This window comes from Myotis davidii, unplaced genomic scaffold, assembly GCF_000327345.1.
Source record: "Myotis davidii unplaced genomic scaffold, ASM32734v1 scaffold96, whole genome shotgun sequence".
Classification (NCBI taxonomy): domain Eukaryota; kingdom Metazoa; phylum Chordata; class Mammalia; order Chiroptera; family Vespertilionidae; genus Myotis; species Myotis davidii.
In genome coordinates, this window is record NW_006289416.1 from 4,827,222 (window position 1) to 4,843,393 (window position 16,172).

General features: G+C 37.0%; 1 protein-coding gene across 3 annotated transcripts in view; it reads right to left on the minus strand.

The window, feature by feature from the left end:
- The window catches only part of ROCK1 (Rho associated coiled-coil containing protein kinase 1), a 149,484-nt gene that overhangs the window by 78,463 nt on the left and 54,849 nt on the right, over positions 1–16,172 (minus strand). For 2 of the 3 annotated variants that reach the window (XM_015562716.1, XM_015562715.1), the window contains exons 1-7: positions 11,104–11,211; positions 10,157–10,294; positions 6,790–6,965; positions 5,858–5,942; positions 2,746–2,890; positions 2,050–2,188; positions 720–811 (exon numbers count right to left, since the gene is read on the minus strand). In XM_015562716.1, coding sequence (XP_015418202.1) covers positions 720–811; positions 2,050–2,188; positions 2,746–2,890; positions 5,858–5,942; positions 6,790–6,965; positions 10,157–10,294; positions 11,104–11,169 — 841 coding nt within the window. In that variant the 5' untranslated portion in view covers positions 11,170–11,211. Of the gene's footprint in view, positions 1–719; positions 812–2,049; positions 2,189–2,745; positions 2,891–5,857; positions 5,943–6,789; positions 6,966–10,156; positions 10,295–11,103; positions 11,212–16,172 lie in introns of those variants that run through there. The other variant, XM_006761879.1, reaches the window with a different exon arrangement.

Below are 16,172 nucleotides of genomic sequence, written 5' to 3' on the forward strand. Positions count from 1 at the left end.
CAGCTGGGACCATGGTTTGGACATTGTGAGAGGGATCCCAGATTGGAGAGGGTGCAGCCGGGCTGGGGGACCCTCCCCCCAACCCAAGTGCACTTTTTGTGCACCGGGCCTCTAGTCTATATGATAAAAGGTTTGTGGTTGTGACGCCATAACGGTGTCATGACCACAACCGGTCACCAGGAGGAATCAGTCTGGGTCCTGAGTTCCCCCGCAGTGTGGTGGGGGTCAGTCTGGGTCCTACTGGCGCAACGGGTCTGGGTCTTGCGCAATATCACACGCTGGGCATCTAGTATATTAATAATAGAACCTTATATTTTATGTTAGGTTTAAGTAAAAATAAGAGAATACCTTGTATTTTCACAAGAAGTATATTTATATTTAATTAACCATTTTTTTATTGACTCTCCCACAATGAGATATTAATGTCTAAAACAAAGAGCAATTCAACTAAGTTCAAAATCAAATTGTGCCTGCTGAGCCCAACTCCATTACATGTATATATTTCATTTTGTTATCTTGAGTGTAATGTAAAAGAAGTAGCAGTGCAATTTTCCCAATACTATCAAATATTCTCTCTTTATGTAAGTTAGGACAATACCCATATTGCATCTGTGTATTTTAGATTTTCATTAGCTATACACAGTATATTAGCAAGGCAGTTTGAACAGACTACACTACTTTCAAGTATTCACTGTGATATGCAAGAAAAATTAACTTACTGTCTCGAAGTGTTTCCCAAGCCCACAGATCATTTTTGAAGAAGAGATGTCGTTTGATTTCTTCTACACCATTTCGCCCTAATCTCACCTCTCTGAATAAAGAAGGAAGGAGAAAAGTTATTAATAACTTAAGATATTATCATCTGTCTGGAATTATTTGTGGGCATAATGCCAAATATGTGCAGGATAAATATAGGTCTAAGTCATCCTAAAATTATACTGATTGTCAGCATAATTTTCAGTTTTAATAAAAAAGTTGAAGGCTGAGAATACTAAAAATTTTTTTAAAGAAAACAACACATATTTGTTGATACTACATGATTTCACCCTGCTTCATAAGTGTAATAAATAAAACAGTAAATTTTCTTGATAGCTTTTTAAAACAGTGGTAGTTATACATTTTTTTGCAACCACCAACTTACTTCACACCAGAAGCTAACAAAAATTCAGAAAGGCATTTTAAATTTTAAATTTCCATTTTATAACCTATTAACTATTTCTGACCAATCAAAAACCAATATTAATTAATTATTGACATTACTGTGACACTGAAAGCTTTACTGAGACAAGTTAATGATTCTGGCCTCTTCAATGAACACATAATGTTTGAAGATGTGCCTTTAGCTGATTTTAAAAGAGGAACTCAGCAACTTTTTTTTTCTCCAGTAGAATACTTATAAACAATAAGAATACCCTGAGTTCCAATTTTTTCAGGAGTTAAAAGGTAAATTGTTTTAGATATACGATACTTTTTAAAGAAGTTTTCAATGACTCTCTCAGGCTGAACTAGGGAACCTCGCCATGATTCTATGGCACACACTATTTAATTCTGAGTACCTATCTCTCTGTATAGTAAGTGTCTCATCTGCTTGTCTATTTCCTCCAAAGGACTATGAAGTAGTGAAGAACAGCAGCTGTGTATCTTGTTCATTTCTATACCCCAAGCATCTAATATATAGCACAACATCTATATTTACATAAAAATGCACTTTATTTCAGAGATTTTAACATGTTTTAAAAAATCTCAGACTCAATAAAATTACCATCATTTTTATACTTAACCCAGTTAAAAATTTAACAATGAAATACAAAGAATCATCTGGTCTAGCCATTAGAAAAGAATTGTATTTCAGTTTCTTAGGTAAAGAAAGTGAGTTGAGACCCAGAAAAGGCATCCAGAAAATCATAAAATTATATTAGGTTTAACTGTCATGAATTATTTTGGGAATGGTAGCATTTTTATTCCAATACTTGAAAAAAGATACTCAGATACAGACCTTTAAAATTGAGCAGCAAAATAAGAAGTAAAATCAATGTTAAGATTATTTACCTATCAGTAAGGAAGGCACATATAAGATTTTTTGCTTCTTTTGATATATCATTATCATCAGGGAAAGTAAGTGAATTTTTATGGTTCATAATCTTACTGTAAGTTCCAACCAGAGAATCTGCATAAAAAGGTGTATCACCTGAAAAATTGACAAGGAAAATAAAAGCACAATAAGACACATTAAAAAAAAATCAGTTTCAAAGGAAGACTCGACGTTACCCGTTTAAAGATTACTAAATCTACATAAACTAAAAACATACACTTTATATGTAAAAGAAATACATAAAGTTGCTTTCATCTTCTAAATCAGCGGTTCTCAACCTGTGGGTCGCGACCCCTTTGGGGGTCGAACAACCCTTTCACAGGGGTTGCCTAAAACCATCGGAAAACACATGTATAATTACATATTGTTTTTGTGATTAATCACTATGTTTTAATCATGTTCAATTTGTAACAATGAAATTGGGGGTCACCACAACATGAGGAACTGTATTAAAGGGTCACGGCATTAGGAAGGCTGAGAACCACTGTTTTAAATAGTTTTTAAAAACACACACAAAGGTTTGGATCACTTTGTTTCCTATAAACAAAATCAACACTGCTTAATGTAGTAAGTATTGTAATAGAAGAAAACTAAGTGGTAAATATTGGGATAAACAACTATTTCAGAGGTACACAAAATTCTCCTTTACTTACCTACAAGCATTTCATACAAAAATACCCCAACTGACCACCAGTCACATTCTCGTCCATAATAACCATCACCACCTTGAGATTTTAATACTTCAGGGGAAATATAATCAGGTGTTCCAACAGCTGTGTCACATCGTACCATACCTTCCTAAAATGAATTGCAGGTCAAATTTTGATTAGGATATAAGTCTCAATTATTTAAAATGACATATAATCTGTAGAACTCAAAATTGTTGTGCTATAAAATAGCATATCAAAATGTAATGAAAATTTGCCGAAACCGGTTTGGCTCAGTGGATAGAGCGTCGGCCTGCGGACTGAAGGGTCCCAGGTTCGATTCTGGTCAAGGGCATGTACCTGGGTTGCGGGCACATCCCCAGTGGGGGGCGTGCAGGAGGCAGCTGATCGATGTTTCTCTCTCATCGATGTTTCTAACTATCTCTCTCCCTTCCTCTCTGTAAAAAAATCAATAAAATATATTTTTTTAAAAATGTAATGAAAATTTAACAAATACCTTAATCATATATACTTACTATGTAAACAGTATATTCGTATGTGTGTATACATCAGTGATTTTTATTTTGTGATAATACTCACGAGACACATTGCCAACATTTATTATTTCCCCAGTTGTGCCAATATAATAATCCCATATTAATCACAGAGAGCAAGTATATAAACTAATGCAAAGAGACTGAGGGGCCAAAAACGTGAATCATTTGATAATATATAAATGCTAATTTAATTATTTTCACTAAAATAGCTGTTCAAGGACAGGAGAGTTTTGGAAGAGGTTAACGGGGAAGGGGAAACTATATAATACTTTCAACAACAAGATTGAAAAAAATAAAATAAAATAGCTGTTCAATTAAACAATGCTTGAAACTGAAGAAAACATAAGAAATGAGTATCCAAATTAATAAAAGACAAAAGGGTAAGTGACTGTACCTTCGCTACGCTTCCCATAGGCTAATCCGAGTGATATGCAAATTAACTGCCAACAATGATGGCGGCCAGCAGCCACACAGCTGAAGCGAGCAGGAGGCTTGCTTGCTCCAGTGATGGAGGAAGCCAAAGTTCCCCGCCTGCCACAGCCCGGCTCTGAGCTCCGAAAGCAACAAAGTTTCAATTATAGAAGCTAAACAAACCCCAGATACCTGCTTTCAGCAGGCCGCGGCCTCAGAACTGGAGCCAGCTCTCAGCTCCAGTGACGGCAACAAAGTTTCAATTATAGAAGGTAAATAAATTCCAGAATTAAAAAAAAAAAGAAAAAAAGGAGAGGCTGGGAGCTTCAGTCGCCGGCCAGCCTGAAAATGGCCCTCAGCCCTTCACCCAGACTGGCCAGGCACCCCAGTGGGGACCCCCACCCTGAAGGGGGTGTGACCAGCTGCAAACAGCCATCAACCCCTCACCCAGGCTGGCCAGGCACCAAGCGGGATCCCCAACCCTGATGCAAACCAGCTGGCCCCAACACGTGCACCAGGCCTCTATCCTATATAGTAAAAGGGTAATATGCAAACTGACCCTAACAGCAGAAGGACTGGGAATGACTGGTCACTATGACACACACTGACTACCAAGGGGCAGACGCTCAATGCAGGAGCTGCCCTCTGGTGGTCAGTGTGCTCCCACATGGGGGAGCTCTGCTCAGCCACAAGCCAGGCTGATGGCTGCCAGTACAGCACTGGTGGTGGGAGCCTCTCCTGCCTCCTCAGCAGCGCTAAGAATGTCTGACTGCAGCTTAGGTCTGCTCCCTGCTGGCAAGTGGACATCCCCCGAGGGCTCCTGGGCTGCCAGAGGGATGTCTGATTGCCATCTTAGGCCCAATCCCCCGGGGAGCAGGCCTAAGCCAGCAGGTGGTCATCCCCCAAGGGGTCCCAGACTGCGAGAGGGCACAGGCCAGGCTGAGGGAACTGCTCCCACCTAGTGCAAAGATTTTTGTGAACTGGGCCTCTAGTACAAATATAAAATGGGAAAGCAAGGAAAAAGGGCATAACAGCGTTAAGCACAGTGAAAATCTAATATGCATTTTAACTGTGAAGAACAAACAACTACACATACCTGTTCTTTATTTTAGCTGGTATTAATGCAATAGAATTATAATTAAACTAGTGGCCCGGTGCATAAAATTCATGTATGGAAAGGGGGTGTCCCTCAGCCTGGCCTGCACCCTTTCCAATCTGGAACCCCTTGGGGGATGTCCAACTGCCGGTTTAGGATTGGGCCTAAACCGGCAGTTGGAGATCCCTCCCGGAATCTGGAACCATTGGCTCCTAACCGCTCACCTGCCTACCTGCCTGTTCGCCCCTAACTGCCCTCCCCTGCTGGCCTGCAACTGCCCTCCCCCCCACTAGCCTGCTCACCCCCAACTGCCCTCCCCTCCTGGCCTGATCACCCCTAGCAGCCTCTGCCTTGGCCCCACCACCATGGCTTTGTCCAGAAGGACGTCTGGAAGTCTCTCTGAAGGTTTTCCGGTCTAGTTAGCAGATTAGCCTTTTATTAGTATAGATGTTCACACAAAAGTTCTCATGTAGTGTTTCCTTCTAACCAATAATTTTCCATTTAAAATAATAAATACAACTTCCTGGATACTGTTCTGTGATAAGTTTCAAAGAATATAAATTGTTTCAACTGAAAATAAAGCAACATAATTGCTATTTCAGCTATATATATGTTATTATATAAATAGTGAGAATGGGTATCTTTTAAGATTGACTTCCAAAATGTTAATAGGAGGCTAAGTAAAACACTGAAAGGCTAAGTAAAATATTAAAAATACACACATTATTGAAATCTAATATTTATGAAACTCTAATTTTAACACTGGTGTTAGTATTTAGGGGCTATTTCCATTTCTAGTTACCAATAGTATACTAGAGAGTTATTATAAAGGATTTAGTAAATCTGACAATCTACACTTACCCTAAATAGAGAGTAAAAAAATAAACCACAAGTTACTAATACGACATTGCAATTATAGCATCTATTTCAACAAATGACACAGGTCACACCAGTTCTGTATAAGTTCAGCTATGGTTAATAAATTCTCATAACACTTTCTAAAAAGCATCTGTCTTGAATTAGCAAAAACTAAATTAAAATATAATTATTTAACCTTATTCATCTTCATACAAGTACCAAAATCGGCTAACTTCAAATGTCCAGATTTATCCAGCAGCATGTTATCAGGCTTCACGTCTCTGAAGGGGGGGAAATAAAAAAAGCATTTCTGAAATAGATCAGGTACTGATAAAAATTATATGAGGCAGTTATTTTAGGCCATTTCTCCTCATTCAATGTAGATATGGCACTTTTGACCTGTATCTGTTCTCTATCCACATGTAGAAATTAAACTTCAGCAAGGAAAGTTCATTATATGTTAATGCCTCAGAAGAAGACATATAACATTTCCTTTCCTTTAAGTAGAGACTGATTCTTCCAGCGGGGTTGGGGGTAGGATCAAATCATTTGAGAGAATTACCATAAAAAATGTACCATTTAGACATAAAAAGTAATTGAAACACACGTCTCAACACAAGCACATAAATAATTTCAGGACAGGATCTATATCACTTTCATTTTGTATCTTTGGAACTTAGCATAGCAACTGCATTATGAATTCAAATGGTGTTTGCAGAACAAATAAAATTATTATTCTAACAAATATGCTATATACAATAATTAAAAGCAAATTAATCTGTATTTTAAAAATTTGTATATAAAAATGAATCAAAAGAAAATATTTTATTAAAAACAAAAATTGTTTAACACTCTGGCACAAACTTCAGAAAACCAGCTTCCAATTTTTACTGCTCAGAACACCAAATAAAAACTATATAATCAGATTAAGGAATAGCAAAAAGTACACTTATATAAACTGAAATGTTAAAACTACAAATTTCAAAGTTTTAAGTTCTGGAATACCACTCATGTCTATAAACAGAGAATAGGTGGATTTAGAATGGGAAATGTTAATTGACCAAAGTTTATGTATTTTCAGCTTCTCTCTTCAACAAATGAGAAAATTTAAAGCATTTTTATCTTTACCTATGAATAAAACCCATGGAATGGATTGCATCCAATGCAAGAACTACTTCTGCAGTATAGAATCGTGCCCATTTTTCAGGCACATCATAGTTGCTCATTAAGTTTACAAGATCTCCACCAGGCATGTATTCCATCACCATGTAGAGATAACGATCATCTTGGAATGCATAAAAAAGCTATACAAATACAAAAAACAATTCATTAAGATTAAACAAAACTGTTTCATTTAAAAATCTGCAAAAATATTAATAAAATATTTAATTAAAATAGTCAAATGGCAGGACTTGTAGTAATCTTTAAAAACAGAAACAAACACAAACACCACAAAGACCCTTGCATATGCAAAGGAACTGTTAACAGTGATTATTTCTGAGAATTTGGGTGGAGACTTTTTATCTACATTTCTTTTGTTAAAACTTTATTGATTGACTTGAGAGAGAGAGAAAAGGAAGGAGGAAAGGAGGGAGAGAGACATTGATTTGTTGTTTCACACATTCATGTACTCATTGGATAATTCTTGTATGTGCCCTGACTGGGGATGAAACCTGCAACAACTTTGGTATATCGGGACGATGTTCCAAACAACTGAGCAACCCGGCCAGGGAAATATATATGTATCTATACTAACTGAAATTTTCATACTGAGAATTAAAAATTATAATAGCTTCATACAAGTCTCCTAAGCAAAGAAATAGTTTGGTTCTAATTTAACTTGTGCTTTAGTGAGGTTTACTGTTTGATTTATATCAAAATCACAATTCTCAAAAAGTCCCAGCTGTCCCTTACTAGCTGTGTGACTGGACAATTTACTTAACCTCCCCGAGTCTCTGTCACTATAATCCCTTCAAGAAGAATGTAAGGGGCTGCATCTTGTTTGACTTTTATATTTGCTGCTCAATCAGAATCTGGATGTCTGGCAATCAGTGAGTGCTTAATAAATGTCTAATGAATAAAGCATAAATTAATCTATAAATTGGGATTGTACCTAATAGGGATTAACTGCCTTTCAGAGTTGTTTTAAAAATTAGTTAATATAAAAAGCACTTAATATAACAGGTGCTCAGTAAATGGTAGCAGTCAATAGGAGGAGAAGTAATAACTAATAAAGAAACAGTAAGAGGCAGCAGCTAGACTCAAGGCAGGAAGAGTAAATTCTATTGATATGAAATTGGCAAGAAAGCCAGGCATAAATGTATTTATTATGTAACCAGGATTGAAGTTAGAAAAAAAACAGCAAATTTACAAAGGAACATTTTAGGTAAACATTAGAATCCAACTAACATGAATAAAATAAGCCCAAGAGAAAAATATACCTAATTTACCTAGACACTTATGTCAAAAATCTTCTGTTTCAGTTTTCAAGTGTTTAATGATTTTAGTTACAGATTTAGTTATTTTTAAATGTTTTTATTGACTTTTAGAGAGAGAAGAAAGGAGAGGGAGAGCGAGAGAAACATCAATTAATCGGCTGCCTCCTGCTGGGGATCGAGCCCACAACTGGGCATGTGCCCTGACCAGGAACCTAATTGGCAGCCTCCTGCTCCATAGACAGGTCGATGCTCAACCACTGGGCAACACTAGTTGGGCCCCAGATTTAGTTATTTTCATTAAAATATGTATTTTCAGGCCCTAGCCAGTTTGGCTCAGTGGATAGAATATTGGCCTGCAGACCTAAGGGCCCTGAGTTCAAGTCCGGTCAAGGGAACATAACTGGGTTTCAGGATCCTCCCCACCCCAGGCCCTGGTCAAGGCACGTGCAGAAGGCAACCAATGTATTTCTCTCACATCAATATTTCTCTCTGTCTTTGCCTCTCTCTTTCACTCTCTAAAAATCAATGGAAAAAATATCCTCGGGTGAGGATTAAAATAAATAAATAAATAAATAAATAAATATATGGGAAAGATAAGAAATTAAGTGGCATTTTATGGCTATCCAGATATAAATGGGACACCATAACTACAGAAACACTGTTGATATTAGTGGCAGTTTATTTATAAACAATGTATCAAGGAAAATAAAATTCCAAGCACATAAGTTGTAAATTTAGCCCTAAAAGTAACAATTATGTCATGCGTCTTAACTCTACAGAACAGCAGATATTTTCTGTATTGGTGGTTCCCAACCCAAGGAGACAATAATGTCTGAGCACATTCTGGGTTGTTAAAACCAGTGTGTGGGAGTGGGGAAGAGTGCTACTGGCATTCTCTGGGTAGAAGCCAAGGATGCTGATAAACATCCTATAATGCACAGAATAGGCCCCAACAATAAACCATTACCTGGCTCAAAATGTCATATAATACTGAGCCCAGGAAACCATGCTATACACAGCTGATAAAAAAAGAATAGACAGTCAAGTATAAAAGCCTCCTTATGTTAACTTTAAACATTTTCCATACCCTTTTTATCACAATTACTAGGATGCTTAGTTAGGATATGCTCCATTATATACTGTAAATAAATAGATAGATGATAGATAGACAGATAGATTAGATAGATAGATAGATAGATAGATAGATAGATAGATAGATAGATTCCAAAATACATATTAGGAATTAGAAATGGTCTAGCCTAGCCCAATAGTTTCTCTCTCTTTTTTTTTAAACCAGAAGAAGACTACTTCTACCATATGAAATCTTACATTAGGATTCTAATATATATTTAAGACAGATAAAAAAACAGAGCTGCTGTAGTTAAGGCAGCAATAAAAAATCTAGAATTATAACCAATCCCAAATTCCTGCTTCTCCTTATGATTTCACCTGCAGTATATCCACTGTTTAAAATAACCAATCTAAGCCAACTTGCATATTTTTAAGGAAGGAAATCGATACCCAGAGATGTAAATAACCTCGCCACAGTTTCATAGATGGCCAGGACTTATAACTACTGGCTCTTCTTTCCATGGAAAAGCCTAAAGTGAATACAATATTATTTGGAGGCCTAGCAGAACTCACTTTCGCCCTCATTTTTTCCATTCCTTCCTTTCCACAAAATGAGAGTGACAAATAGATGAATAGTTAAATAAATAAAATAAGACCTCATATTTGGGGAAAATAATTTAAATTTCAATATTAAACAAGTATACTTAGAATATAGTAATATATGACTTCCTCCAAATTAAAGCAGATTATTTAAAATTTCTAATATTTAAATTCTATAGAAACAACTGTTTTGCTTTGGCCTTACTTTCCTCATGGAACTGATTCAATAAAACTAAATGTTATGATTTTAAAGATAATGGTATATTAGACAATTCTGTAATTGCCAATAAATTCTCTATTACTGTTCTGAAAAACAAACTAAGCTTCTCAGATATGTTTAATTAACAAACTAGTAGAGCAAAAATGAAAAAGTAGTAATATCATACCTGAACAACCCAAGGGCTATTAGCAAAAGCCATGATGTCCCTTTCTTCCCAGAAAAAAGCAGAATCAGATCTCTTTATCATTTCAAATTTGCTGAGAAGCTTCATAGCATATACCTTCCTGGTGGATTTATGCCTTACCTTTAAAATTGAAAATGCAAAATAATAAACTTTTGTGTTAACATTTAAATTTAAAGCTCAATATTTCCTAGAATAATTTGTTATATGATTTTAACAACTTGTTAAATACTTTAACATTATTGTTCTAAGCCAGTGATTGTGAACCTTTTGAGCTCGGCGTGTCAGCATTTTGAAAAACCCTAACTTAACTCTGGTGCCGTGTCACATATAAAAATTTTTTGATATTTGCAACCATAGTAAAACAAAGACTTATATTTTTGATATTTATTTTATATATTTAAATGCCATTTAAAAAAGAAAAATCAACCAAAAAAAATGAGTTTGTGTGTCACCTCTGACATGCGTGTCATAGGTTCACCATCACTGTTCTAAGCTATTTTATCTTCTCTTCTGCTGAAGTATCCCAATTAGATATTAACAAAACTTTAATTTCCAGAAGCCAGCAATGTTAGAAAAAAAATTCTTTATTTTCTCTCTTATAATACATTTCCCCCCCTCCATATTGCTGTGTATGTTGCTTCCTATTTATAGAACTTACTATTCCACAGCATTTTAGATAGTCTAATATTAGGAGTAAAGATTTCTCTTTTAATCCTTGAAACCTTTTTTCTACCCATGAACACGTGGAGAAAATATTTCACACTACTGATTTTGACTCTAGGCTTTCATATCCTTAGGCAAGACTATCTAAAGCAATTTAAAGCAATAATTTTTAAATGCTATTTTCCAAAATAACATATTAAAAAATACAAGTGGACTTTTTAATTTTAAAAAGTTTCTGTTTTTTGAATCATATTAAAATAACCTACCAATTGAACTTCTCCAAATGCACCTCTACCAATCACCTTCACTACTTCATAATCTTCAGCTTTCATTCGTAAATCTCTAATTTTATTTATTGTGTCTTTATCTGTATAAAAAGAAAAGTTCATCATTTTAAATCACTGAAACATTATAACCAACACTGCTTATTTTACATTTAGGCTCTTGAAAAACAATGAAAAACAAAGAAATTCATTGAAATTATTTCATTACATATAGTATAAAGTTATAAAATAGATGTTTAATGTACAAAGAATTGCTTTAAATAAATTCTGGAATGACTTAACTCTATTGAAATGTTTTCATTAAAATCTGACTTATTAGAATATTTAGAAAACAATTATACTATAAACATCCATTAAGGATAATTACATAATTAGCTATTGGTATTTTAAGTACATATCAAATTTGAATTGAAACCCATGAGTAGATATTTTAGATTAATGACATAAACTTTTCTCTTTATCATCAGTTTTGATGATCCTTTAAAAAAGAAACTAATTTAAGATATCAAAGGCAAACATGCTAAACCATCACATACTTGTATGATTACATTTCTCTATTTGAACTTAGACTTTCATTTAAAACAGTGGGAATCACTGTAATTATTTATATAAACCTGTCATGCTACAAACTACAATAATTTACAAATCCCCACTGGATAGATATTCTATTCCTAATTTGGTCATAGATTAAAATAGGGCTATTTTAATCCACATGGTCAACATTGGCATGAGATTACATGGAAAAGCTTCACATTTCAGAGTTGTACAAAATACAGAACAGCTATTAAACTTAAGTTCTAGTTCCTAATAAAAGCTGCATATAATACTCTGTCTTTCTTTGTATTTTTTTACTTTTATTTATTTTTGGTCTTTCTTTTTAAATGCACATTTCAATCCAGTGTTTGTGCTCATTATGACCAATAAGCACATGCAACAGAACAAATTTTCACACACAGAATAATGTAAGCACACTTAATTTTAAGTTACATATCTACTGCAAGATGCACCAGAAAGATATAGATAGTAATCAATTAATTTACTATCCAAATATTTGTATCTACCATAAGGCTCTACAGTAATAACTGTAGATATATAAAGATAATTTTAAAACAAAGTTCTTATCTTAAAGAGTTCAAACTCTAACAAATGAAACAGAAAACAACAACAAAAAAACAGCCTGGCCGGTGTGGCTCAATGGTTGAGCATTGACCTATGAACCAGGAGTCAGGGTTCAATTCCTGGTCATGGCACATGTCTGGGTTGCGGGCTCAATCCCCAGTGTGGGGCATGCAGTAGGCAGGCAATCATTGTCTCTCATCATTGATATTTCTATCTGTCTCCCTATTTCTTCCTCTCTGAAATCAATAAAAATTATTTTTAAAAAAATCAAAACAAAACACCCCAAACAATAAGGGAGATAAGCACAGTTTGTTGAGTACTAAAGACACTTAACCCAAGCCTGCCTGGAAGAAAGGTGGCTAAAAAAGACTTTCTGGAGATGATGACACCTCAAACAAGTGTAAAATGAAGAGTAGTAGTTAGCCAGGTGGGGGAGAAGAAAAGAGAAAATACTATAGGCAGATGGCAATACAAGCAAGGCACAGAGGAACTGTTTATAAGAAGCTCTTTGTTACCAGAGTATCAAGGTTGTGGTAAGGATTAGCAGGAGAGAATGGAAAGACCCAAACTGGTTAAGGATGCCGAAACTGGTTTGGCTCAGTGGATAGAGCGCCAGCCTGCGGACTAAAAGGTCCCAGGTTCGATTCCGGTCAAGGGCATGTACCTGGGTTGCGGGCACATCCCCAGTGCGGGATGTGCAGGAGGCAGCTGATCAATGTTTCTCTCTCATCGATGTTTCTGACTCTCTGTCTCTCTCCCTTCCTCTCTGTAAAAAATCAATAAAATATATTTTAAAAAAAAACAAACACAAAAACAAATGGTCCTCCAAACTGGTTAAGGAGCTACAACTTACCTGTTGTAAATAATTATTATTTAACCATCAAAAATATTTTTCACAATAAAATTTAAAGCATTTCAATACGTAAAACAGATAAAAGAAAGGCCTGAACCAGAATAATCTATAATAATAAAAGCATAATATGCTAATTAGATTGAACAGCCGAACAACCTTCTGGACGTCATTCCGGACGAAGTCGCTGCAGAGGGGCCTGAGACAGAGGCGGTTAGGGGTGACCAGGCAAGCAGTTAGGGGTGATAAGGCAGGCAGGCAGAGTGGTTAGGAGCGATCAGGCAGGCAGGCAGGCAGGCAGAAGGGTTAGGGGCAATCAGGCAGGCAGGCGAGTGGTTAGGAGGCAGTGGTCCCAAATTGCAAGAGGGTGCAGACCAGGCTGAGGGACACCCCCCACTCCGTGCATGAATTTTGTGCACTGGGCCTCTGGTGTATTATATAATGGTCTATGAGGTTTAGAGCCATAAACAGACTACAAATATAAAGTCTGTAGCTTGATCTCAGAAAATATATCTGCTGCAAATTTGTGTGGGAATAAAGATCTTGCTTCCTGTTTTAATTTCTGAACAGCACAGGAAATGTATAAAGCAGCTTGATATTATTTGTGATTCAAACAAAATTAGGTGTCAAAATGACTTTATTACATTTAAGTTTTGCATAAAAGTGCTGTTTTGCTTTTTAATTTTAAGTTGAATTCAATTAGAAACATTATCGAGTCTGCAGCAAAACCTTATTTCCAAAGTCAGTAAGTTTTCAATGAAAATTCAATGACAGCCAACAGATAAACATTCTTAACTCCCCGTTTCCCCTTATATTCCACATCCTATCTTTCAGTAAAACACGCAGCCTCTACCTTTGAAATATTTCTGGAACCTGATCACTTCTCATCCTCTTCACTACCATGCTGGACCAAGCCACCATCATCTCTTCTTTGGATTATTGCAATGGCTTCTTAACTGATTTCCCTGTGTCTATCCTTGCCTCTCTATAGTCTATTCTTAACACAGGGTGATAGTCTTAAAACACAAGTCAGATCATGTCACTCCTCTGCTCAAAACTCTCTAATGTCTTGCCATCTCACCCAGAGCAAAAGTTAAAAGATCTTACAATGGCCTACAAGACTCTACATGACCTAGCCTCCCTATTTCTTTACTTCTCTGACATTAGCCTACAATGCTCTCCCTTGCTTAATCCTCTCCAGCCACAATGGCTTCCTTGCTGCTCCTCAAACATGCCAGGTACACTCCTCTGCACTGGCTATTCCTCTGCATGCGATTCTCTTCTTTCAAACATCTGTATAGCCAACTCTCTCGAATACTTTAATTCTTTTCTCAAATTTTACTTTTTCTGTGAGCCCTACACTAGTCACACTATCTAAAACTGAAAAATTCTGAGAACTCCCCATCTTTTTTATAACATTATATTTTCCCTCATAATAAATACAAACGTCTTTATTTACAGAATTTGTCTCATGCAAAATAAAACTCACAAAATCATAAATTTGGTAAGCCCTTGCTAATTCTCAGACCAATAAACAGGATCATGGTGAACATCAGACTCACTTACCAATTTCTGGTTGTCAATTGTATTGAACCAAGAAGAAAGCTACGATTCAAAGTACTGAGATATTACTGCACAGTAAGCAAGGAATGAAATGGTCAAGACACTGTAGCTCTTGACAGGGCACAAACAAGCTAATCCGTCTCTAAATAATCACAAGTTAGCAGAAGAGGTAGTGCAAAAGGTTGAGGATTTATAGTTTCAAGGTCACTAAAAATTCATAAGGATTTCAAACACATACAGACTCTTCGATCTAACTTTCTAGAAAGCAAATGGATGGTTATTAAGAGTCCTTTTTAAAAACCACACTTTATATCCAGTAAATTTTACTTTTGGAAATTTGTCCTAAAGAAATTATATATGGAGGATCGGAAAAATGGCGGAGGTATAAACGGACGTGTCCTGTGCCTTGTCCTGGAGCAGATAAGGGTGAGCAGCTGAAACGGGTAACATACAGCCCGAATAGGCCGAGGATTTTCAGCTGAGAGACTGTGTGCAGCTAGAAAAGACCGAGAACCCCCGGGAAAAAAGGACGGTTGGAGACTGCGGCTGAAACCTCTCTCGGTGCGCCAGCTAAGCAGCGGAGACTGCGCCATCTTGGGCAGTTGTTGCCGGCATCCAGAGACCAGCTACTAACCTGGAAACAAGGGATCTCAAGCAGCGTGACTGTGTGAACTCAGAAGAGCACTGCTTCTTCTCACCAAAAGGTTAGACTTCCCCTAAAGGTGCGGTTTGCAATTGTTGGAGAGAGGACCGAGCTCGCCCCGCGCACGCGCACTCGCGGGCAAAATCTGCGCCCCACAGAGTCCACAGCCATTGGGACCAGCGTGACCCGCGAGTGGGGAAGGGGCCCCACAGGGCTGCTGGCAGAAGAGAACGCTAAAAATAAGCCCATAGCTGGACTGAATGTAAAAAAGCAGCCTTGGACTCTGCCAATTGCCGGCTGCTTGGTGCCAGGGGAGTGGGCGCGCGGAGACTGTGCGCGCGGAGACTGTGCGCGGACCTGGAAGGTGGAGGCTTGCGAATTCGCACAACATATCAGGCTCTTGTTACAGTTCCCCTTAGATCTGTGCATTTGATTATTAAACCCAGTGCATGGGATTACCCAGTTGGGGTCATTCGCCGAGCCTGTAGGGGAAAGTTCCTTTTGGGGAGCCTGAGAAACAGCAGGCAGTAACTATTGAAGAACCAGCTCTGGGCAGTGGTCTTTCCCAAATAAGTTCCAAATACCATAGAGGAAAAAAAAAAACCCTACTGATAGAGAGGACTTACAGCCTCGGAGGTCAATCCAGACTCACTGCCACCCAGAGGCAGAGCCACAAACTGTATCTTCTGTGATCACAAATAAAGGCAGTCTGGCAAACAAATACAACTGCCTTAAAATCAGGTCTGTGGTTTACTGCACGGAGGGACAGTGTATCACAGGGAAGTTCAACACTCCCCTGAATGTCTGGCAGGACTAAGGCGTGCCAAAAAGAAGAGTGGAAGATCTGAAGCATTTTCACTTCCGAATATTTTTTAT